The following is a 26,517-nucleotide window of genomic DNA, read 5'->3' as shown; positions in this document are numbered from 1 at the left end:
GTGTTCTTACCACCAAAAAAAAAAAAAAAATTGAAAAAAGGGAACGAAAATGGTAACTATGTGAAGTGATGGATATGTTCATTAATTTGATGGTGGTGATTATTTCACAGTGTACACATATATCAAATCATATACCTTGAATATATGTAAATTTAGATTGTCAATTATACCTCAATAAAGCTGGGAGAAAAAAGAGTAAATGGGATTTAAAGTGAAAAGTTCAGGACAAAGAGGGATTTATCATATTGACACAAAGGCAAATTATCAAGAATATATTAGAGTTAACAATGTGTATGAGACAACAACATGGCTTTAAAACAAACAGCTTTATTGAGATACCATGCATTAGACTCATTTAGACTCTACAATTCAATGGTTTTTAGTATAGTCACGGACATCTGCTAATCACCACAGTCAGTTTTAGAACATTTTCATCCCCTCAAAAAGAAACATAATACCCTTTAGCTGTCATCACTGTAGCGCCCTATTCCTCGCCCAGCCCTAAACAATCAATGTACTATCCATCTCTACAGATTCTCTCCACCTCCACGGGGCTTTCTGATGTTGATTGCGGAGCGGGCTGTTGTCCATTTATTTAGTGACTTTTCCAACTTACTTTGCTAAGACTGTATTCCTTTTTGCATATTCTCACTGAAGTCTCTGTTCTGTTGTCTCAGCAACCAGCTAGTGATGGGAAGATACTTTCTAACTATCTGGACACAAAAAGAAAAAAACCTTGGTCTTTGCCCATGAGCTAGCATACTTCTTCAATGGTAAGCCAAGCTGACTACAACTCTGCTGTAGCCTTCATTCCCTGCTTATGTGCAGTCTAAAGACCAGACAGCGGGGTAAGTCTAGGGACCTCCCAGTCTTACCTGAGGATGCATCTTTCCCTGGGCAAGCACAATGCACTCTTGATTCCTCATACGCCACAGCCCTGCACAGCTCTTACTCCCCCAAGCATCTTCCTCCTCTGTCTCCTCATACCCACGCTTTTGGGTCTGTTTGCTGTTTGCCTCATCCTTCATTCCTTGTGCCAGGCAGGTAGCATATATCTTTAAATGCTTCCAGCAAGTGCCACCCAGAAAGCCACTTCAACCCGAGGAGGGCTAAATAAAGGCCGGTCTCTGTGATGGTTCCTTAGCAAACCACCAGACAGATCAAACCCATGTCCACAACTTTTGAGAACAAGGTCCATACTGTTTCCCTGGGACCAGTTAGCTGTACCAAGGGCCATTGTCCACAAAGCTACTGCCAAGCTGGGGGATAGGGAATGTTAGGCAGGTAAGCAAAAACCACACAAGATTTCTTTCCACAATTCATCTGCCTCTTTCTTCATTAAGGTTGATGTAAGTATTTAATTAGATTCCAGAATTCCAAAAAAATAGATTCTGTCAGTTTTTGCCAGCTAAGTTCTTGCTGGGGAGACCAATTTTTGCAAGAGACCAATTCTTGGGGCTCCTTACTCTGCTAATTCCATAATGTCACTTCTGTTGCAAGTACTTAGGAAAATAGTTTGGCACGATGCAGTAAATCTAAAGATAGACAAATCAGCAATTCTCCTCCTCGCTATTCACTTGAGATCAGTGATTCTCATCTGGAGTAATTTTGCCTGTCCTGTATCATGCGAGAATGCCTGAAGAAACATTTTTGGTTTTCACAACTGGGAGCATGCCACTGGCACCTAGTGGCAAAAGCCCTGGATGTTGGGGTACCTCCTAAGATATATAGGACTGTCTCCCCTTGCCTCCCACCTCTAACAAAGAATTATCTGGCCCTAAATGTCAAAACTGCCAAGGCTGAGAAACCTTCATCTAGAGAAACAAGTGCTCCTAGACACAAGGAGAATGCTCATAACTGCACTGTTTGTAATAGTTGTTAACAGGAAATGACCCAAATAATCCAAATGCCCATCACCAGTGGGATGGATTATTCTTGAATACACATTCAGTGGAATGCTCTGTAGTAACGAAAAGGAGTGAACTGCAAAAATTGTACAAAGAAAAGCAAGAAAGTGTTTTCCATAAAAAGTAAGATAGTGGTCACTTTAAAGTGGTGGCTTAAGATTGGGAAAGAACATGAAATCTTTTGGGTTTCTGTCAATGTTCGATTTCTTGAAGTGGGTGGTGTTTACATACATGTTCACTTTTTAAATACTGTACATTAATATCTTATTATTTTTATGTATATTTCATAATAAAATAGGTAAAAGCAGTCACTAATAACAATTTTTCTTCTTCCATCACACTCCCTACTCTGACAGGTCATGTTCTTATTTGTATCTTCAAACTGACCATCCATCCTAGGATAGGTGTTCATTCATTCATTCAATCAATCATCAATATTTACTGAATACCTACTATAGGCCAAGAACTGTTCTAAACACCAGGAACACAGAGATAAAACCAGATAACCTCTTGCATTCCAATGTGAAGAGACAGGCAGCGATTAATACACCAAGTATTTTAAAAGACAATTTCAAGGGGCACTACATATTTTGAAAACAAGACAGAGCTATAAGAAAGGCTGACTGGGGTGAGAAAGAGTCAACTGGGGTGAGATATTTTGGACTGAACAATCAATGAAGGCTTCTGTAAAGATGACATTTAAGGAGCTAACTGACCTGTATCAAGTGCATGAGTGGGCAGTGTGAACTTTTGGAGGATGAACATTCCAAATAAAGGAAGCAGTTGCTGCTGAGATTCTTAAGTAGGACAATGTTTGACACGTTTGAGGAACTGTAGGAAATAGAGTGAGGCTAGTGTGGAGTGAATGAGGGAAGTGTAGTAGGAGATGAGGTTAATGCAGTAGGCACGGCCCCTATCATGGAGGACCTTGTAGACCATGGGAAGAGTTTGGATTTTTTTCTTAAGTGCCAGAAGAAGCCACTGAAATGCTGCTGTTGTGTAAACTGTAGGAGGGAAGACAGTTGGCAGGGAGACTAATTTAGGCAAGCTGTTATGGTGGCTGTGAGTGGAGATGGTGAGAAATCAATCCTGAGATGCAGGATTTATTTAAGGATAGAGTCAAGAACATTTGTTACTGGATTGGATATGAGGTATGAGGAAAAGAGAGGAAAGAGGATATTCCCAAGTTTTTGTCCTGAGCAACAAAGGGGATAGTATGAACATTTGCTGGGATGAGGAAAACTGGAGAGTAAGAAACTTGGATCAAAAGTCTCATTTGAGCTATATTAAGTTTGAGATGCCTATTAAAAGTTAAGGGGGAAATGTCAGATCAACTGTTGAATGTGTCTCTTCTTCAGAGACTTAATGTGAGGATATGACCATATGACAAACATCCAACAAATTACTGATTAATTTAATTCATTAGTGTACACACACTGCTGTTCCATGAATGGCATGCAAAGATAATAACTTTTAAATGAAAATGGTAGATTATAAAAGTGTGTACAGTTTCTTCCATTTTTAAGAATACAACACATTATAATATATATTTCACTGTCAGCTTGGAAGCATATAGACTCGAATATACGCAGTGGATAGCTCACAGGTGCTGGGATTCGGTGTGGTTTGTTCCTTTTTAATTCGTGTTATCCTTAGTTTAAAATGTCTTCAATAATCATGTACAACCTGTGTAATCTTGTCTCAAAATCCATCAGGGTCCCTTCTAGCTGGGTAGTCTGCGGTTGAGCTGAGTCAGGTAAAGACGTCAAAGTGGTCAGGGTGATGCTGTTCAGATGCAGTGTGGGACGCCCCGCCCCAGACCCCCGGGCGTGGGGCGCGGAGGGGGCGGGCCCAAGGGCTCCGCCCCTGGACGTCACGTGTCCTACGGCCGCCAATGGCCGCCCCCGAGCCCACCTAGGGAATGGGGCGGGGCGCCTGGCTGGCGTCACCAGGACAACGGGCGGTGCCGGCGCCTTGTGACTCGCGGCTGTGGGCGCCCTGGCTGCTCTCCGGCCATGGTGAGTGTGGGGCTCATTCCCGTCTGGCCCGTGCGACCGGGCTGCGACCCCGCTTGGCCTCTGCGGGGTGGGCGAGGCCGGGCCGCGGCCTGTGGGCTGCTGTGAGGAGAGGGAGGGGCGGGCCCGGGGAACAGAGCCCTGGGGGCCCTGGACCCCCGACGCTCGACCCGGGACGACCGCGACGCGGTGTTCGGTGCCCTGCAGTGCCGGGGATCCAACCGGGACCCCCACCCAGCGGACCGCTGGGCGGCGTGAAGCTCTCCGGCCCCGACGAGACTGGGTAGCCGCTCGAAGAGGGTGTGGTTAATAAAAAAAGAATATCCATGGAAATCATGTACATTCACATAAACACTATATTGCAGCCTGTGTGCTACCTGCCTCATTACTATGCAATTATATATAAATAGTATAAGGCATAATATGTATTTCTCTCAAATTTATCACTCTAACAGGTTTTTTAGCATGTGGAAATTTTATTTGTAATTTTGGAGATTCCCCCCCTCCTTCTGGAAAAAAAGCATTAAAGCTGGAGGTTTTTTCTGAGTGCAACACCTTCATCAAGAATTTAATTCATAAGTAGTACATTGTAAACATCTTAAATCATTACCTTTATTCAATGAACTGGAGAGTGAGTGGGCATCATCACTTGGCCCCCATGATGCTAGTTTTTTAAAACCTGACTGGAGGGCTCAGCCAAGGTGTTGCCTTGCGTAGACAGGATTCAGGGAATTGCCACCCAAAGGTGTGATGTCTTCAGAGGCCTCCAAAAGGGTATAAAAGAAGAAAGGAGCTGGACTTTGCTTGGGGATACACCTTTGGTATAGAATGTTGGAGAGGGCGTCGGAGTGGCTAAGAAGGAAATGCCTAATTTAAAGAACAGCTTTTTAACCATCAATTATTTAGTGTAGATTTGCTTATCTACAAGCATTAGTGGAAATGTTAATAAGACTGAGAATGCAGGGTGCTCCCCAAGTGCCAGCTGGCCTTCGGGAGAGAATACCTACAATTTGGAACCCTGAGAGGCATGGCAGTAAGAGAAGGTGGATGGTCTGTATTTTCTTTGTGGAGAAAACAACTGCTGGGTGTGTGGCCTATTGATAGCAGGATAAGAACATCACTTAGAAATAACAGCAATGTCTTCTTTATTTGGTGTATGTTTCCTTTTAATTCTGAATTTCTCTTAAGTGACAAATTAATGGAGCCAGCAACAGTTTCAGGGAATGAATTTTTAAAAATCTGAAGTGTTTTAAATATTGCAGTGACTTTTTTTTTATATGTCATATGTGAGAAAAGCCCTTACAGTTATAGCAGGAGAAAGGAAGAATATTCAGGAATTAAATTTTCACAGCACCCTATATTTCTCCTGTTGTCCATTTTCCTTTTCTTCTCCTTTGACCACCCCTTCCATCCTGACCCACAATCCACTTTGATTCGCTATTGTGAATTTTAGATTTATTTACTCTAAAATTAAAGCATTTAACTGTACTTGTGGGTTAGTGGTTGCTTTGCTAAACTTACAAGTGCTTTGCTTTTGGTGTATCTTTAAGCATTAAGAATTTAATTCATGAAAGGGAGTGATAAACTGACACTTGGGCTCCAAGAGAAGTGGGGAATGGTTAATACAGGAGGGGAGGATGAGGAGGCTGCCTGTGTAATCCCCAAAACTGTATTTGAGGTAATAACATTACCCTTCATTAAATGCTTGAATCTAAACATACAACTTTAGCAGTTGATACAAATGACTTTGTAGATTAATTTTGGAACTCTGCTTAACTTATTTCTTAATGAAAATTTCTTCAAGTAAGCCACTTGTTTCTCTTGCTTCTATAATATCAGCTGACAGTGTGTACATTCTATGTGTGAGACATTTTTCTAATCACGTGTCTTTATTGAACTATCACAACAACCCTATGAGGAAGATACCATTTCCCCATTCTAGAGAAGTGGAAAATGAGGCACAGAGAGGTGAAGTAACTTGTCCAGGTCACCCAGCTGATAAACTGCATTAGATTTCAAAACCAGGCACTTTGTCTCAGAACACTAGATTATGCTGTAATGTAGAGTGTATTATTCTATGTTCTCTAATATATATGCCATATATATGTTAGGAAATCAGTTTTCTTTATTTTTAATTTTTTTGAGCACTTATAAATACTCCTTTTTTGTTGTTCCTGGCACTGGACTAGATGCTACAGAACAGAAGAGGCACACCTCGCCTTCTCTCTTTTCCCTGCCGTCTTTCACAAAGATGCAATGAAGGGGACTTAAAGTTCATACTCATGGCTGTAATAGTAGTGAAAATTTCTCCTGTCATTTCAGTTTGTGTTCAGGAATTGGCACTTGCTTTTCGTGAATCAGAAAGACCGATATTTTATGTGAAGTCAGTTAAACATGGGGGATGAGCTGTTTTAAAAACAATTTTATTTTCTGAGATTTTTTTCCTAATAGTAATTTTTGAGTTTATTTTAGTTGTATACTCTAAAATTTTTACAAGAAGACATCAAATAATTGTCTAAACTTGAATTCACATGGATCAAAATATACATTAGGATACCTATTATTATCACATTTTTATTATACTTCAGCTTGTGAGGCAGTATTTTGGGAAATATAAAATAATATTATATCACAGTTTTCCAATTTTAATTCATTCACTTGGACTTTACCCCTATTTTGGCACTTGGATTTCTGTATTTGTCTATGGTTAGGGATTGTCAGAGGTGCTGGGAAACAAGGTGGGAGATGAGCTTTACAATAAAATATATCCAAAGTATACAGATAGTTTTAGTCTCTTTGCCATCCCATAGTACAGTTAAGATACTTATATAATGAGATCTATGTTAACAGATCATCAAAAGAAGAGGTTTCTCTATATATTAATTTTCCTACTCTTGACGACAGTATTAGTCTCCCTTTATCTGTCCTGGAGCATAATTTTGTAGTAATTGTAACAATGAATCTTCATAGAGCCCTCCATGTGCCCACTTCTAGGCTTATCACATCACATTTGTTTTATTTAATCTTTCCAACATCCCTATGAGATTGACATTATTACACCCATTTAACAGGCCCAGATTGATTAGGCAGTTTGCCCCAAATCACATAGTTGGTGAGTGGCAGAGACAGGATTTGCACTCAACCACTGTGTTTCTTCAAAGTCTGGAATCTTACCCATTTACACCACGGCTTCTTTCCAAACTAAAGATTGTGCCCAGTGCCTGGCATGAATGTATTTACACCAAGATTACGAGTTGCAGTATCTTCAATATAAGTTGGTCACAGGGACAGTAGTACAACACAGTGAATACAGTTAATGATTCGGTAACATCTTACTATGTTGACAGATAGTAACTGCAGTAGAGGGGGTAAGGATTTAATAATATGGGTAACTGTTGAGCCACTGTGTTGTATATTTGAAACTTCAATAAAAAAAAATAAGATTGCGTATTAATACTTCAGTAAAAAAAGTAAAGAGTCCCAGTGTCTTACCAGCTGAGTCCACAGCTGTATTGTATTTTATAACAAACTATTATGATGCTATCCAATGACATCCTGCAGGACATACTTACTGTTTACAGTGTAGACAACCAAAGGTGAGATATGGACAGCCACAGGCTGGACAACACTCTTTCCTCCGCCTTCCCTGCCTCACTTTGTGTCTTACCAGTAGTCTGTGTAGTGTCTACGTCTGCCCCTGCCACTTGCAGACTTGGGGTGGCTGTGAGAGAGATGGGGCTGGAGCAGAGGGTTCTGGGAAGGAGAACAGGGTGGCCACTGGGAGTTTTGTGGAATCAGAATCAAGGTTCAAACCCAGCTTTCTTGTTTTCAGTTCTGCCCCTGTAACTGTGTCTTTCCATTGAATTTTCTGTCCTGTGGTTTTCTATCCCTCATCTATTTATTGTGTGCTACTATGTGCCAATCACTGTTCTAGGCAGTGGGTATCCAACGATCAGTGAAGAGACAAGGCCCAGGAGCTTGGAGTTCAGGAGATATAATTGTAGGCAGAAAGAGAGATAATAAACATACAGATAAGGTGGTGAAAAGTGCTTTGGAGAAAAATAAAGTTGAGTAAGAGAAATGAAGTTTTAAGGCATGATAGAAAAGTAAATGAGAGGAAGAGGGGGTTGCTTTTTCTGTGTGGTGGAAGGGAAGGCCTCTCTGATAAGGTGACATTTGAGCAGAGGAAATGTCATGGGAATGCCTGGAGAAAGGCTGTTTCAGGAAGGGTCACAAGTGCAAAGGTCTTGAAGCAAGAACATGCCTGGTGTGTTGGAGAAATAGCAAGGATAACAGTGTGGCTGGAGTGGAGTAAGACAGGAGCAGGGTAGGAGGTAAGGTCAAAGTGGTCAGGGAGACCAGATCGCAGAGGACTTACAAGCCATTTAAAGGACTTCACCTTTCTTTTGAGGCAAGGGGAAATAATTGGCAGGGTTTAAGATGAAGGACATAATATGATCAATATTTCATAAGAAAACCATTCTGTTTGCTGTGTAGACAGTACAGGGTGGGGTAGGATTGAGGGGAGAAAGGACAAAAACAAAGGAGGCCAGACAGGACATTACTGCAGTAGTCCATAAGATGAGCTGCTGAATTGGTTGTGGAATATAAAAGGAAAGAAAGTCCAGGATGGTTACAGTGGTTTGAGCCTGAGCAGTAGGAAGGAGTTGTCATTTACTGAGAAGTAGACTGTGTGGAGGAGTAAATTTAGGGGAGGTGTAAAGACAAGAGGAGTTGGTTTTGGTCTTGATAAATCTGTGATCCTTATTAGACTTCTAAAATCTAAAAACATCTAAAGACACAACTGTGCTTTCAGAAATAATGTGATGGTTTATATTTTAAAAACATAATTTCAGTGAATCTTAAAGTATTAGAATTGGAAGAGACTTTTCAGTTTCTCTAGAACAATCTCTTCATTTTTCAAACTATAAATAGAGAGGTGAAATGACTTGCGCAAAGTCAAATAGCCTGTCCTACCTACCTCAGTGTAGTACTTTGTGCAGTACACAGAACTGTAGACTTGGTGTCAGGAGATATAAGTTTAATTGTAGGTTTTCTGTTTTTTTTAGTTCTAAGCCTTGGCCAAGTTATTTATCTGCTCCAAATCTGTTTTTCTTCTCTCAAAAAGGTAACAAAAGCCTTCCACTTTCTGATAATTCAAAGTTGTAAAAGTTAGACATCATTGTTTTCACCCCAGTAGTGAGAAAGTAGGGAAGCTAGAAAATCAAAGTTCTCTAAAACCCACTAGAGAGCTGAAGACACAAAAAAAATCTAAATTGAAATGTAGACCAAAAAAATGCCCTTCCCAGATAAAGAGGAGACACATAGAAACTCTAATCCCTGTTGGGTTAGGGGGAGGAAGAATCTGCTATGGACAGGTAAAGAGAAACCAGCCAAATTTGTATTGACTGCACGTGGTCTGCATGACAGTTGGAATCCCGAGGAGCCCTAGTCACAGAGCAAGGCTTCACCTCCCTGCCAGCTCTTTCTCAGGGGCCTTTGCTAAGTGGATATAGTGTGCTGGAGCCTGTGGCCAGGGGAGGAGAGCGGAGAGCAGTTGAGGTGGGCAGAGCCTGCTGCAGGCTAGGTGCTGGGCAGGAGAGTTCTTAGAAGTCTCTCTGAGGCCCTAGGAGCTTTTCCCAAGTGAAGGCAGGGCTGCTTATACAGGCTTGGGGCAAGACAGGAGAGCTGAGAAATAGCCCTCTGGGGCTATCTGGGTTTTCCCTAAGGACAAGGCAATAAATAGCCTTTCAGAAGGTGCAGTCCTAGTAACAGGGCCGAGAAAGAAAGGTCTTAAGGCGCAGACAGCAGAGGGTGCTACTGGAGAGCAAACACAGTGACCCAGCTGGCAGCCAAAATGTACAAGACAGATCTTTCACAGTTAAGAAGGCTTCCAGCTAGGCTCTAGAGCTCAGAGGTCTTGAAGTTTCACCAGTGCTCAGATCCCGTCTTCTCCTGAGGTAGTCCTCATCTTAAAATTACCGAAAAGTAATTTTAAGTCATTCTTGAACTGAATCTAACAATGCTGCAATGAATCTCGAAGCCAGCTCAGTTATAAATTAAAAGGATTCAGCCTCTTCTGCATCCCCACAAGCAACCAAATTGAAAAGGAGCTGACCTTTATGGAAGTAAATTACTATTCTTTTTTAAAAAAATCAAGATGTATTTTTCATATGGCATTGTATTACCTTCAGTTGTAAAACGTAATTCAGTATTTGTATATATTGGAAAATGATGGGTGAAATAAATCTAGTTAACATCTGTCACCATACATAGTTACAAATTGTTTTCTAATGAGAACTTCTAAGATCTACTCTCTTAGCAACTTTCAAATATGCCACACAGTACTAATGATAGTCACCATGCTGTACCTTATATCCCCATGACTAATTTATTTTATAACTGGAAGTTTGTACCTTTTGACCTCATTCACCCTATTTGTTCACCCCCCTGCCTCTGGTAACCACAAATCTGTTCTACCTATGAGCTTGTTTTTCTTTTCTTTTTTTAGATTCCACATATAAGTGAAATCATATGGTATTTGCCTTTCTCTGACTTACTTCACTAATGCCCTCAAGATCTATCCATGTGGTCACAAATGGCAAGACTTCATTCTTTTTTATGGCTGAATAATAATTATATTCATTTGTATATATACCACATTTTCTCTATCCATTGCTCCATTGATGGACACAGGTTGCTTTCATATCTTGGCCATTGTAAATAATGCTGCAATGAACATTGGGATACAGATACCTTTTCCAGATAGTGTTTTCGTTTTCTTCATGTTAATACCTAGAAGTGGATCATATGGTAATTTTACCTAAGTTTTTTAGGAACCTTTCTACTGTTTTCCATAGGGGCTACAACAATGTACCTTCCCACCAACAGTGTGCAAGGGTTCCCTTTTTTCCACATCCTTGTCAACATGTTATTTCTTCTCTTTTTGATAATAGCCATTCCAACAGGCTTAAGGTAGTATCTCATTGTGGTTTTGATGTGCATTTTCCTGATATTAGTGATATTGAGCACCTTTTCATATACCTGTTGACCATCTGTATGTCTTCTTTAGACAAATGTCTGTTTAGAACTTCTGCCCATTTTTTTTTTTTGGTATCATTAGTCTACAATTACATGAGGAACATTATGTTTACTAGACTACCCCCTTCACCAAGTCCCCCCCACATACCCCATTAGTCACTGTCCATCAGTGTAGTGAGATGCTGTAAAATCACTACTTGTCTTCTCTGTGTTGCACAGCCCTCCCTGTGCTCCCCCCCCCACATTATACATGCTAATCGTAAGGACCCCTTTCTTCTTCCCCCCACTTATCCTTCCCTTCCCACCCATTCCCCCCAGTCCCTTTCCCTTTGGTAACTGTTAGTCCTTTCTTGGGTTCTGTGAATCTGCTCCTGTTTTGTTCCTTCAGTTTTTGCTTTGTTCTTATACTCCACAGATGAGTGAAATCATTTGGTACTTGTCTTTCTCTGCCTGGCTTATTTCACTGAGCATAATGCCCTCTAGCTCCATCCATGTTGTTGCAAATGGTAGGATTTGTTTTCTTCTTATGGCCGAATAATATTCCATTGTGTATATATACCACCTCTTCTTTATCCATTCATCTACTGATAGACACTTAGGTTGCTTCCATTTCTTGGCTATTGTAAATAGTGCTGTGATAAACACAGGGTTGCATCTGTCTTTTTCATACTGGGCTGCTGCATTCTTAGGGTAAATTCCTAGAAGTGGGATTCCTGGGTCAAATGGTATTTCTATTTTGAGCTTTTTGAGGAACCTCCATACTGCTTTTCACAATGGTTGAACTAATTTACATTCCCACCAGCAGTATAGGAGGGTTCCCCTTTCTCCACAACCTTGCCAACATTTGTTGTTTGTCTTTTGGATGGTGGCCATCCTTACTGGTGTGAAGTGATATCTCATTGTGGTTTTAATTTGCATTTCTCTGATGACTAGCAATGTGGAGCATCTTTTCATGTCTGCCTGTTGGCCATCTGAATTTCTTCTTTGGAGAACTGTCTGTTCAGCTCCTCTGCCCATTTTTTAATTGGATTGTTTGCTTTTTGTTTGTTGAGGTGTGTGAGCTCTTTATGTATTTTGGATGTCAACCCTTTATCGGCTCTGTCATTTATGAATATATTCTCCCATACTGTAGGGTACCTTTTTGTTCTATTGATGGTGTCCTTTGCTGTACAGAAGCTTTTCAGCTTGATATAGTCCCACTTGTTCATTTTTGCTTTTGTTTCCCTTGCCCAGGGAGATATGTTCATGAAGAAGTTGCTCATGTTTATGTCCAAGAGATTTTTGCCTATGTTTTTTTCTAAGAGTTTTATGGTTTCATGGCTTACATTCAGGTCTTGATCCATTTTGAGTTTACTTTTGTGTATGGGGTTAGACAATGATCCAGTTTCATTCTCTCACATGTAGCTGTCCAGTTTTGCCAACACCAGCTGTTGAAGAGGCTGTCATTTCCCCAATGTATGTCCATGGCTCCTTTATCGTATATTAATTGACCATATATGTTTGGGTTAATGTTTGGAGACTATTCTGTTCCACTGGTCTTGGGTCTGTTCTTGTGCCAGTACCAAATTGTCTTGATTATTGTGGCTTTGTAGTAGAGCTTGAAGTTGGGAAGTGAGATCCCTCCCACTTTATTCTTCCTTCTCAGGATTGCTTTGGCTATTTGGGGTCTTTGGTGGTTCCATATGAATTTTAGAACTATTTGTTCCAGTTCGTTGAAGAATGCTGTTGGTAATTTGATAGGGATTGCATTAAATCTGTAGATTGCTTTGGGCAGGATGACCATTTTGACAATATTAATTCTTCCCAGCCACGAGCATGGGATGAGTTTCCATTTGTTAGTGTCCCCTTTAATTTCTCTTAAGAGTGACTTGTAGTTTTCAGGGTATAGGTCTTTCACTTCTTTGGTTAGGTTTATTCCTAGGTATTTTATTCTTTTTGATGCAATTGTGAATGGAGTTGTTTTCCTGATTTCTCTTTCTACTGGTTCATTGTTAGTGTATAGGAAAGCCACAGATTTCTGTGTGTTAATTTTGTATCCTGCAACTTTGCTGTATTCTGATATCAGTTCTAGTAGTTTTGGAGTGGAGTCTTTAGGGTTTTTTACATACAATATCATGTCATCTGCAAATAGTGACAGTTTAACATCTTCTTTACCAATCTGGATTCCTTGTATTTCTTTGTTTTGTCTGATTGCCATGGCTAGGACCTCCAGTACTATGTTAAATAACAGTGGGGAGAGTGGGCATCCCTGTCTTGTTCCCGATCTCAGAGGAAAAGCTTTCAGCTTCTCGCTGTTCAGTATGATGTTGGCTGTGGGTTTATCATATATGGCCTTTATTATGTTGAGGTACTTGCCCTCTATACCCATTTTGCTGAGAGTTTTTATCATGAATGGATGTCGAATTTTGTCGAATGCTTTTTCAGCATCTATGGAGATGATCATGTGGTTTTTGTCCTTCTTTTTGTTGATGTGGTGGATGATGTTGATGGATTTTCAAATGTACCATCCTTGCATCCCTAGGATGAATCCCACTTGGTCATGATGTATGATCCTTTTGATATATTTTTGAATTCGGTTTGCTAATATTTTATAGAGTATTTTTGCATCTACGTTCATCAGGGATATTGGTCTGTAATTTTCTTTTTTGGTGGGGTTTTTGCCTGGTTTTGGTATTAGGGTGATGTTGGCTTCATAGAATGAGTTTGGAAGTATTCTCTTCTCTTCTATTTTTTGGAAAACTTTAAAGAGAATGGGTATTATGTCTTCTCTGTGTGTCTGATAAAATTCTGAGGTAAATCCATCAGGCCCGGGGGTTTTGTTCTTGGGTAGTTTTTTGATTACCATTTCAATTTCTTTGCTCGTAATTGGTTTGTTTAACTTTTGTGTTTCTTCCTTGGTGAGTCTTGGAAGGTTGTATTTTTCTAGGAAGTTGTCCATTTCTTCTAGGTTTTCCAGCTTGTTAGCATATAGGTTTTCATAGTAGTCTTTAATAATTGTTTGTATTTCTGTGGAGTCTGTCATGATGTTTCCATTCTCATTTCTGATTCTGTTGATATGTGTTGATTCTCTTTTTCTCTTAATAAGTTTGGCTAGAAGCTTATCTATTTTGTTTATTTTCTCAAAGAACCAGCTCTTGGTTTCATTGATTTTTGCTATTGTTTTATTCTTCTCAATTTTATTTCTTCTCTGATCTTTATTATGTCCCTCCTTCTGCTGACTTTAGGCCTCATTTGTTCTTCTTTTTCCAGTTTTGATAATTGTGATGTTAGACTATTCATTTGGGATTGTTCTTCCTTCTTCAAGTGTGCCTGGATCGCTATATACTTTCCTCTTAAGACTGCTTTTGCTGCGTCCCACAGAAGTTGGGGCTTTGTGTTGTTGTTGTCATTTGTTTCCATATATTCCTTGATCTCTATTTTAGTTTGTTCGTTGATCCATTGATTATTTAGGAGCATGTTGTTAAGCCTCCATATGTTTGTGAGCCTTTTTGTTTTCTTTGTAGAATTTATTTCTAGTTTTATACCTTTGTGGTCTGAAAAGTTGGTTGGTAGAATTTCAGTATTTTGGAATTTACTGAGGCTCTTTTTGTGAGCTAGTATGTGGTCTATTCTGGAGAATGTTCCATGTGCACTTGAGAAGAATGTACATCCTGTTGCTTTTGGATGTAGAGTTCTATAGATGTCTATTAGGTCCATCTGTTCTAGTGTGTTGTTCAGTGCCTCTGTGTCCTTACTTATTTTCTGCCCTGTGGATCTATCCTTTGGGGTGAGTGGCGTGTTGAAGTCTCCTAAAATGAATGCATTGCATTCTATTTCCCCCTTTAGTTCTGTTAGTATTTGTTTCACATATGCTGGGGCTCCTGTGTTGGGTGCATACATATTTAGAATGGTTATATCCTCTTGTTGGACTGAGCCCTTTATCATTATGTAATGTTCTTCTGTATCTCTTGTTACTTTCTTTGTTTTGAGGTCTATTTTGTCTGATACTAGTACTGCAACACCTGCTTTCTTCTCTCTGTTGTTTGCCTGAAATATGATTTTCCATCCCTTGACTTTTAGTCTGTACATGTCTTTGGTTTTGTGGTGAGTTTCTTGTAAGCAGCATATAGATGGGTCTTGCTTTTTTATCCATTCTATTACTCTGTGTCTTTTGATTGGCGCATTCAGTCCATTTACATTTAGGGTGACTATTGAAAGATATGTACTTATTGCCATTGCAGGCTTTAGATTCGTGGTTACCAAAGGTTCAAGGTTAGCTTCTTTAGTATCTTACTGCCTAACTTAGCTCACTTACTGAGCTGTTATATACACTGTCTGGACATTCTTTTCTTCTCTCCCGTCTTATTCCTCCTCCTCCATTCTTTATATGTTGGTTGTTTTATTCTGTGCTCTTTCGTGTTTCCTTTAACTGCTTTTAGTGGGTAGTTGATTTTATTTTTTGCCTTTAGTTAGTATTTGGTTGGTCTGCTTTCTTTGCTGTGATTTTATTTTCTCTGGTGACATCTGTTTAGTCTTAGGAGTGCTCCCGTCTAGAGCAGTCCCTCTAGAATACCCTGTAGAGGTGGTTTGTGGGATGCAAATTCCCTCAACTTTTGCTTGTCTGAGAATTGTTTAATCCCTCCATATTTAAATGATAATCGTGCTGGATTCAGTATCCTTGGTTCAAGGCCCTTCTGTTTCATTGCATTAAATATATCATGGCATTCTCTTCTGGCCTGTAGGGTTTCTGTTGAGAAGTCTGATGATAGCCTGATGGGATTTCCTTTATAGGTGACCTTTTTCTGTCTAGTTGCCTTTAAAACTCTGTCTTTGTCCTTGATCTTTGCCATTTTAATTATTATGTGTCTTGGTGTTGTCCTCCTTGGGTCCTTTCTGTTGGAAGTTCTGTGTATTTCTGTGGTCTGTTCGATTATTTCCTCCCCCAGTTTGGGGAAGTTTTCAGCAATTATTTCTTGAAAGACACGTTCTATCCCTTTTTCTCTCTCTTCTTCTTCTGGTACCCCTATAATACGGATATTGTTCCTTTTACATTGGTCACACAGTTCTCTTAATATTGTTTCATTCCTGGAGATCCTTTTATCTCTCTCTGTGTCAGCTTCTATGCGTTCCTGTTCTCTGGTTTCTATTCCATCAATGGCCTCTTGCATCTTATCCATTCTGCTTATAAATCCTTCCAGAGTTTGTTTCACATCTGTAATCTCTCTCTGGGCATCTGTAATCTCCCTCTGGACTTCATCCCTTAGCTCTTGTATATTTCTCTGCATCTCCGTCGGCATGTTTATGATTTTTATTTTGAATTCTTTTTCAGGAAGACTGGTTAGGTCTGTCTCCTTCTCAGGTGTTGAATCTGTTATCTTGGTCTGCCTGAAATTTTGCCTTTTCATGGCAATAGAGGTAGTTTGCAGAGCTGGCACGAGTGACGGCTGGAAGAACTTTCCGTCTTGTTGGTTTGTGGCCCTCCTCTCCTGGGAGAACAGTGACCTCTAGTGGCTTGTGCTGGGCAGCTGCGTGCAGACAGGGCTTCTGATTCCTGCCGGCTGCTATGGAGTTTATCTCTGCTGTTGCTGTGGGCGTGGCCTGTCTCGGGCTTCTGCTCCGATATGGTGGAGCCTCGTTGGTGGGGGAGCAGCTGGGAGGCTATTTATCTCCGTGCTTCCTGCTGCCGAGGGGGTTAGAGTGCCCAGAGTTCCCCAGATTCCCTGCTGTTGGACTAAGTGTCCCAGGACGCTTCCATCTGGCTGTGGGGTCCCTGTCCCTTTAAGACTTCCAAAAAGCACTCGCTTTTCTTTGTCCCCAGTGTGCCAGCCTCAGGGACCCACTCATAGGTCTTACTGTCCTGTTTCCCTAGTATCCAGGACCCCACGCATACACTGTGTCTGTGCTCTGGTCCGGATCGCTAGGGCTGGGTGTTCAGCAGTCGTGTGCTCCCTCTCTCTCCCCGCTCCAAATCCTCTCCTCCCGCCCGGGGCTGCGGTGTTTGGTGCTCAGTTCCCGCCGGGCTGGGGCTTGTATCTTACCCCCTTACAAGGCGTTGGGTTATCGCAGGTGTGGATGTGGTCTGGATGTTGTCCTGTGTCTTCTGGTCTCTCTTCTAGGAAGAGTTGTCTTTGTTATATTTTCATAAATATATGTGGTTTTGGGAGGAGATTTCCGCTGCTGTACTCATGCCGCCATCTTGGCTCCACCCTGTCTTTAGGGTTTTTTATATATAATTTCATGTCATCTGCAAATAGTAACTATTTTACTTCTTCCTTTCCAATTTTATTTATTTTTCTTGCCTAATTGCTGTGGCTAGAACTTCCAGTACTATGTTGAATAAAAGTGGGAACCTTTGTCTTGTTCCTGATCTTAGAGGAAAAGTTTTCAGCTTTTACTGTTGAGTATGATGTTAGCTGTAGGCTTGTTATATATGGCCTTAATTATATTGAGATTTGCTCCCTCATATCTACCTTGTTGAGCTTTTGTCATAAATTTATGTTGAATTTTGTCAAATGCTTTTGCTGCTTCTATTGGGATGACTGTATGATTTTTATCCTTACGTTAATGTGATGTTTGATTGATTTGCAGATATTGAATCATCCTTGCATCTCTGAATAAATCTTACTTGATCATGGCATATGATCCTTTTAATGTATTGTTGAATTCAGTTTGCTGATGTTTTGTTGAGGATTCTTTCATCTATGTTTATCAGGGATATTGGTCTGTAACTTTCTTTTCTTGTGGTGTCTTCATCTGGTTTTAGTATCAGGGTAATGTTGGCTTTGTTAAATGAGTTTGGAAGTGTTCCTTCCTCTTCTTTTTTTTGGAAAAGTTTGAGAAGGATTTATATTAACTCTTAAGTGTTTCATAGAATTCACAAGTGAAGCCACATGGTTCTGGACTTTCGGTTTTTGGAGGTTTTTGATTGTTGATTCAATCTCTTTACTAGTAATTGTTCTGTTAAGATGTTCTATTTCTTTCTGATTTAGTCTTGGGAGATTGTATGTTTCTAGGAATTTATCCATTTCTCCTAGATTGTCCAGTTTGTTAGTGAAAGTCATTCATGGTAATGTCCTATCCTTTGTTATTTCTGTGGTGTCCATTGTAATGTCTCCTTTTTCATTTCTGATTTTATTTATTTGGGTCCTCTTATTTTCTTGGGGAGTCCATTGATTTTTAAAGAACCAGCTCTTAGTTTCATTGGCCTTTGTAAACTATTGTTCTTTACTCACAGTATTTGACATGAAATAATAGTGCAAAGAAACAAGAAAATGTGAGAAGAGATAAGTGAAACAAAGGCAGTGATGGCCAGGATGTTGAACAGTACAGATGAACAGACAGAAAATTTCAGGAAGGTGGAAAACTATTAAAAAAATCAAATGGGCAGGCTAGGAATGAAAATTATATTATCAGAACTTAAGAATTCATTTAATAGGCTTAACAGCAGTTTGGACATAACATACCCTAAGCAGAATAAATACAAAGAAATCTAAACTTAACCACATCTTAAATTGCTGGAAAGCAATGAATTTTATAAAGAAATTCTTAAAAGGAGGTAGAAAAGAAAAAAATTACATAAAGTGGAACAATAACATGAATGATATCTGACACCTTCTCAGATACAATGCAGGCCAGAGGACCATGGTGTAACATTTTAAAGTGATTTAAAAAAAAAAAGGTAAACCTGTTAACATGTAATTCTATCTTCATGGAGATATTTTTCAAAAATGCAAGAGAAATAAAGACAGTTCTGACAGACAAAAGCAAAGACAATTTGTTTACAGCAGACCTATATAAAAAGGAACATTAAAAGAAGTGCTTCAGTGCTAAAGGGAAGTGATGATAAAAGAAGCTTGGATCTTAAGGAAGGAATGACTGCACCCACCAGGAAGGTAAATATGTAGGTAAATAAAGAGACCTAATTAAAAATCATCTTTCTTTCATACATGTATTTATGCAAAAGCTTATGGACTACATAAAACAAAATAATAGTAATGTGTTTTGGGGTACATATACAAGTGACAATAAAGTAGCATGGCCCAGCTATGCTGCCTATAAGAAACACTTGAAATATAAAAGTTCAGGTTCAAAGTAAAAGTGTGAAAAAGATGCAAAAATCTGAAGAAGAACTTTGACTTTAATAACTGTCAAAGCTGACTTTGGTACAAGGATAATTTCTTGAGAAAAGGGACAAATCGTAGTGATTTAAGGAGTAATTCATTTTTTAAAAATCACAAAAATTTTTTAGAAATAGCAATCTTAACCATGTATGCCTCTCAGAACAAAACTTCGAGACACAGGAAGCAAAAATTGATAGAACCAAAGGGGGAAAGAAATAATCATAGTTTGATATAGGAACACCTCTTTCTTAGTAATTGATAGAATTCATATAGGTCAAAAAAAAGTCAGCAAGGATATAAGAGATTTGAGCAACAAACTTGACCTAATTGACATTTATGTAACAGTACACTTTACTGATAAGGAAAAGGACTTAACTTGCCATTTTGCTATTTTTGTATTCTGCAGTTATCACTTTAAATGTAAATGTATTAAATTCAACAAATACAGAAACTGGTAGAATGGATTAAGAAAACAAACCCAAACTCATGATCCAGTTGTGTGCTGTCTACAGAGACTTGTTAGTTCCAGAGACAAATAAGGTGAAAGTAAAAATGTGGAAAAAGACTTTCCATGTAGATAGTGCTAGTGTCATACAAAATAGGCTTTAAGTTAAAACAGGAGATGAAGAACGTCATTATATGTTGGTAAATGGCTGATTCCTCAAGTTACAATGATTATAAGCATATACGTACCAAGTGACAGAGCCCAAAATATATGCAGCAAACTAACAAAAGTAAAGGGAGAATAGATAGTTCAACAATATTAGAGACTTCTCAACCATCATCATAGCTATTTGTTAAGCACTTGCTGTTTGCTAAGACTGTTCTAGTCATTTTATATACATGAACTTATTTAATTCAGAACAACCCTGGTGGCAGCTTCCATTACTATCTGCATTTTATTAAAGGGGAAACTTTGGCACAAAAAAGTTAAATGATGTGCTGAAGGTAACAAAGATGTACATGCAGAAGCTGGATGATATTTGGTCCTTAGACGATTTCCTAATCAAACTTCCCACTGAAAAAAGGGATTTCTAACTCTGGTTTTAGGATCTCTGCAGGAGTAGTGTGGATAGAGCATCACTGTTTCAAAGGGTAGAACATTCTAGTATGGGTTATCCTAATTACTAGAAAGTTTTCCTCTATGTTGAATTGAAGTCTTGTAACTTTGATTCACTGGTCTTTGTAATAACAGAAAATAAACCCTTCCTTTTGACAGCGATTGAGGTATATGAAGATTGTTATGGTGTCATTCACCACCTGACCTCAATACCAGGTGTAAACTTGAGTAACAGAACATTTACACAGCAGATCAATAAGGAAATAGAAGACTTGAACAATACTATAAAGACTTAACAGAGATATATAGAACATTCTACCCCCAAACAGCAGAATACATATTGTTCTCAAGTTTACATGGAACAGTCTCCAGGATAGACTTTATATTAGGCCAACAAGATTCAATAAATTTGAAAAGATTGTAGTCATATAAAGTATCATCTCTGACAACAATAGAATGAAGCCAGAAATAAAAAACAAAAAGAAAACTGGAAAATTCACAAATACGTGGAAATTAAACAATGCACTCTTAAACAACCAATGGATGAAAGAAGAAATAACAAAGGATATTAGAAAATATCTTGAGATGAATGGAAATGTGATCAGCAGTCTTTCCCCAGTCAGGCATGTCTCCATGTCTGTCTACAGTCTGTCTCCATGTACTTACCTTTTCTGGATATTTAATGTGAACGGAGTTATACCATATGTGGTCTTGTGTGTGTGTCTTCTTTCTTGTAGCATAATGTTTTCAAGGCTCATTCTTGTTGTAATATATGTAATATATGTAGTATATGTACTTCATTCCATTTTAATGCTGAATAATTTTCCATTGTATGGATATACCACATTTATCTATTCATCAGCTTATGGACATTTGGATTGTTTGCACTTTTTGGCTTTTATGAATAATGCTGCTCTGAGCATTCATGTACAAGTTTTTGTATAGGCACATGCTTTTTCATTTCCCTTAGGTAGTTACCTGTTACTGGGATTGCTGTTCATGTGCTGACTTTGTGTTAACCTTTGGGGAACTGCCAGAATGTTTTCCAAAGTGGCTGTACCAGTTTGTATTCCCACCAACAGTATACAAGGACTCCAGTTTCTCCACATTCTCACCACTGGTTACCGTGTTGCTTGATTTTAACCGTCCTTGTGGCTATGAAGTATCTCATTGTGCTTTTGGTTTGCACTTCCCTAATAACTAATGATCTAACGATCCTGAAATTATTTTTGTATGCTTATTAGCTATTTGCATACTTTCTTTGCAGAAATGTCTTCTCAAATCCCATGCCCATTTTTAAACTGCTGTATTTATCTTCTTATTGTTGAATTTTGAGAGTTCTTTATATATTCTCGATACAATTCCCATAACAGGTATGTGATTGCAAATGTTTTCTCCTATTTTATGGGTTTTCTTTTCACTTTCTTCATGATGCCCTTTGAAGCACAAAGGTTTTTTAATTTTGATGTTCAGTTTATCTTTTTTTTGGTTGCTCGTACTTTTGGTGCCATCTAAAAAATTGTTACATAATCCAAGATTTATGCTTATGTTTTCTTTTAAGGGTTATAGTTTTAACTCATTTATTTAGGTTGCCGATCCATTTTGAGTTAATTTTTATATGATGTGAGATAGGGTTCCAACTTTATTGTTTTGCATGTAGATATCCAGTTGTCCTGGCACCATTTTTTTAAAATTAAAGTATCATTGACATACAACCTTATATTAGTTGCAAGTATACAACACAGAGGTTCAACAGTTACCCATATTATTAAATCCTCACCCCCACCAGTACAGCTACTATCTGTCAACATAGGAAGATGTTACAGATTCATTAACTATATTCTCCATGCTGTACTACTATCCCTGCCTGGGACCATTGTTGAATAGACTATTCTTGCCTTCTTTCCCTCACTGAGTTATCTTAGTGCTCTTGTCAAAAATCAGTTGCCCGTAAGTAGAAGAGTTTATTTCTGGACTCTCTCAATTCTGTTCCATTGATCTGTATGTCCTTATGCTAATTAATGCCTTAGTGTTTCAATTACTGTAGCTTTGTAGTGAGTTTTGAAACCATGAAGTGTGAGTCCTCCAACTTTTTTTCCTTTTTGAGATTATTTTGGCTATTTTGGATCTCTTGAATTTCCATGTGAATTTTAGCGTCAACTTTTCAGTTTTTTCCAAAAAAAGATAGCTGAGATTTCATTAAATCCATAGGTCAATTTGAGAAATGTTGCTAATATAACAGTATTAAATAATCCAATTCATGAACATGGGATGTGTTTCAATTTATTAAGTCTTCTTTAATTTCTTTCAACAATGTTCTATATACATTTTCCATATAGAAATCTTGCACTTCTTTAGTTAAATTTATTCCTAAGAATTTTGATGCTGTTGCAAATGAGATAGTTTTCTTAGTTTCATTTGCAGTTTGTTCATTGCTAATGTATGTAAATGCAATTTATTTTTATGCTGATATATTGCATAGTTGTATATTGCAACTTGCTATGTGACTGAACCCCTTGATTAGTTCTAATAGATTTTTTTGTGTGGGTTTTCTAGCATTTTTTATATACGAGATCATGTCATCTGTGAATAGAGTTTGTTTTACTTCTCCCTTTCCAATCAGGATACTTATTACAAATTTTTATTGTCTAATAGCCTTGGCTAGGACTTCCAAAGTAATGTAGTGTAGAAATGGTGATAGGGTTTAAAGTGTTTTTATATCCATCAATATTGATGTGTGGTAGCTTCATGAAATTAGTATAATCATATCTGTAGGACAGTGAGTGGCTGCTTTGATCTAAAAGCATGTAACTTTTTTGATTGATTGAGGAATTGATTAGCAGTTTACCTTTTTTTCTTTTAGGTTTTCTCAAATAATGATGAAGGCCTTATTAACAAAAAGTTACCCAAAGAACTTCTTTTAAGGTAAGTGCAGATAAACTTTAGAAAAAGAATTCAGTTTTGATTCAGTCATCAAGTTCCAAGACAATCTTCTTTCTCACTATGAGTCCATAGCATAGAAAAACAGACAGAATTAGCCTAACTGACTTTTTGTTTTTGTTTTATAGAATGCTGTTCAGCTTGTTGTTAAATTTTACTTGGTCTAATCCAGAATGTACTAAGTATGTACATAACATTGGTCTGGATTCTTTTTGTAATGTGGTAAGTATTGTAATAATCTTCAGTAGGTGCCACTGTTTTGGTCTGAGTAGTCTCAATGTAGTCAATAACGTGAGGAGAGATTATTGTTAAGGTTGTAAGTTTCTGAGGTCATAGACATTTAGATGTTCTTTGATAAATTGGTTTTTAAGTACAGTTATATGTTCTTACTGAGCACTTAGAATGCTGTCGGTCTAAATATTGGTATTTCTAAATCAGTTTTATTTGGATTATGTGCTAAGTGACAGTGAGTACTGTAAAACAGACTTTTTGTCCTTTATTTCTGGCATCACTGAATATACAGTAAATAGTATTTGCTTGTCATTTTACCAAGTTAAGATATTGACCAACACATATTGACTCTGAGGTGCTGCACTTTCCTTTAGTACTCTGCAGTCATCAAAGAAGTCTTATTTTAGTTTTGGATTTATATTTTAATTGTTTACAAGTAACAAATACATGTGTACATGGTAATCTTTGGCATTTCCCAAATTCTTCTCATATCACTGATGTTCCACAAAACAAAAGTAGGCTTTATGATCAAATAAGTATGGGAAACACTTTAACTACATGACTTCTCAGAGCCTTAATAGACTAATGTGCAGGTGATGCGATAGCTGTGGCATTTCAAACTTACCGACCATGGAACCCTTTTATTATTCCATGGAAAAGGTTTTAGGAAATGCCAACATACAATAAGAGATTGGCCAGATGACTCCATTCCCTAGCTGTGCCAAATCTCATTTGAACATTGAGGGAATGAATATGAGTTCTGGCGCTCACCACAGAGTCACTCTGGAAATGCCACAGTGTACTCATCTTTGCTGTCTTCAGTATGTTAGACTTCTTTTCTTGAGTCAGAAACAGGGTGAGGGCTTCTTTGTGGTGGTAGTCATGTTTCAGAGGGTGTTTTGTTATTAGGTGTTACACTGTTGTCATGAGCTCATTCTATTCAGTTAATAAGTAAAAAAACTCATGACAAGATCATATAGAGCAATTATATTTTATTTCAAATAAGCAGATATTGGATAAGAGAATATTCTTTGGCATTTTAGACCATTTTAAAGTTAAGGAAATGGTATCAAAGAAGGAATGAAATGTTTATTTCTAGCACAGATGTCAAGCTGTAATATGAATATGTCATTCTTACAATGGGGAATCAAAACCAGCTTCAGGCAGACCCATATTAGTTGTTCAACATGGGTGTGATTAAACTCCAACTTTCTTGTAAATATTGCTGCAGTCTTTGACTCAAGGCTGTTAACTTTTTTCCCTTCTGATAGGGTTAACTTTTACACCATACTCAACTATAGAATAGTTTCTGTCTATTGATCAAAATAAAGGGGACAGGGATTATGTCACTTTCTTTCTGTGCTAATATGACTTCTGAACTTCTGTTTCAGAAATTTTAGTTCTTTGAATGATCCATGATGGACGCAGCTGTTAATAATCCTGGAGTTATAAAAGTTTTTGAATCATGCTACAAGGCTCACACATAGATTGTTTTTCAAAAAGAATTGCTATTTGAGAGCAAACATTAAAATCTTCATGACATGTCTATCCATTGGTTTCGTATTTTGGAGTTTGTAAGGGGTCTTTAAATTTTAAAGTACCACCACTTCAAGTCTCTCTGATTCATGAGTCTCAAAATGAATTTAGCCAACTATAGAATATTTGTTGGTCTTTAAATCATTTCTGCCATTTTACTCTGAGGCTTTCTAGTCTCAGTAATAGTAGCTCTTCCCTTTTCTAGCTATCCTTTCAAAGCAAAATTTTAGGTAGGTTTTAAGCCCAGCTACCAAAGCAACCATCTTCATCGTCATATGATTCCAGGACAGAGTGAGTGAGGGCAACAAAGTGCCCACCCCATGAAGCTTGTGTTATTTTTGTTAAATGATGTCTTCATCCTTTCAGTTTGTTCTATGCTTACATATTTTATATTGTAGACTTCTTTGTGACAGTACAGACTGTTCCTGTGCTTGTTGAATTCCTATTTACCTAACTTCATCAATAGCTGTGAATTCTTTTACTCTATGATAATCTTATTTGCTGGCAGCCAAGGTCATTCTGCCATTTTGGACCACATCTGTTACCACCTCTTAAATTCTCTAGTAACTTCCATCACCGATCACATCTGGTGATCAGCTTTCCTTTTGGAACCATTAACAAGCATAACCTGGAATTATGTGCTGTTTTTCATCTCTTTGTATCACTTTGAATCCGCTCAGAAAAATCTGTGTTTTGTTTTTATCTGATGATCTTACTACCAGCTTTAAGACTTACCAAGATTACTAATTCACAGATTCTTTTCTACAACCCGTTTCTAGTTTGTTACTTAACAGAGTTTTTACAATTTTGCTGTCTACCTAGCTTTCACTCATAAATAAAGGTTTTGAAGCTCTCCCTCTCTACACTTGCTTTCATCCAGTTCATTAAACAGCTTTGTGGTCGTAAGCGGGGGAGTCAGTTACATATTGCTTATAACAATGGGAATTTAAATTTGTTGTAATCTACATATCTATTAGTGTGTTGGGTTGTCCGCACAAATATTTGTCCTTATTGTTCTTTTCTGTGTTACTTTTGGGGCCAGATTTGGTTGTGATTCTTGGCTATTTACTAGTTGTATGATCCTAAAGTGGCTTCTTGACACCATAATTTCCCATATCGGTAAAATGGGAACAGTAATAATTCTTATGTTATGGGGTTGTTGCTGTTTTGGAGTACTTGGTGTTTAGCAAATACTAAATAAATAAATGTTAGTTTCTCTTCTTCTTAATTTATATCACTTTTTGATGCCTGAATACTTAATAAATGCTCTTCAACAGTGCAATCAGTTTTAATGCAAACAACTGATAAGAGCAAGGTGTCCTGATGTGGATCTTAACATAAACTACTGCTAACAATATCTCAGTAAAGAACCTAAATTTTAAGAAAGTTAATGTAGCCCGGTGCTTCATTTCATCAGTCTGGACTAATTAAGTCTCAGTGGGAATTGGGTACTACCATCTTTTATTAAACTGATAATTATTAGGGCTTGAGCAGATTAGTTGTGGTAATATGTCAACTAATAATTATTTTGTATTATAAAAAAGGCAGTCTCTTGGAATGAACCATTACTCTTTTGAGAAGTCCTGCGTGGGCCCAGTGTTGGTCTAAAACTCAGATTATAAATTTTTATACTAATTTGTTTGACTTTAACATTTTCCTTCTGGTATGGTTGCTTTCAGATGTTAATG

The 26,517-nt window shown here is 38.2% G+C and overlaps 1 protein-coding gene across 9 annotated transcripts in view; it reads left to right on the top strand.

Annotated features, from left to right (window-relative positions):
• Positions 1-3,676: 3,676 nt before the first annotated feature.
• Positions 3,677-26,517, top strand: part of FBXL2 (F-box and leucine rich repeat protein 2) — a 95,343-nt gene continuing 72,502 nt past the window's right edge. For 5 of the 9 annotated variants that reach the window (XR_005026212.2, XR_005026214.2, XM_036892243.2 and 2 more), the window contains exons 1-2: positions 3,677-3,925; positions 22,986-23,047. Coding sequence is in view for 4 of the 9 variants with exons in the window: in XM_036892243.2 (XP_036748138.2) it covers positions 3,701-3,925; positions 22,986-23,047 (287 nt within the window). In the remaining 5 variants the exon portion in view is untranslated. Of the gene's footprint in view, positions 3,926-22,985; positions 23,048-23,190; positions 23,285-26,517 lie in introns of those variants that run through there. The other 4 variants (XM_036892233.2, XM_036892251.2, XM_036892258.2 and 1 more) reach the window with 4 other exon arrangements.

The sequence above is a fragment of the Manis pentadactyla genome, chromosome 14 (genome assembly GCF_030020395.1).
Source record: "Manis pentadactyla isolate mManPen7 chromosome 14, mManPen7.hap1, whole genome shotgun sequence".
Taxonomy (NCBI): Eukaryota; Metazoa; Chordata; class Mammalia; order Pholidota; family Manidae; genus Manis; species Manis pentadactyla.
This window is presented reverse-complemented; position numbering and strand designations above follow the sequence as displayed.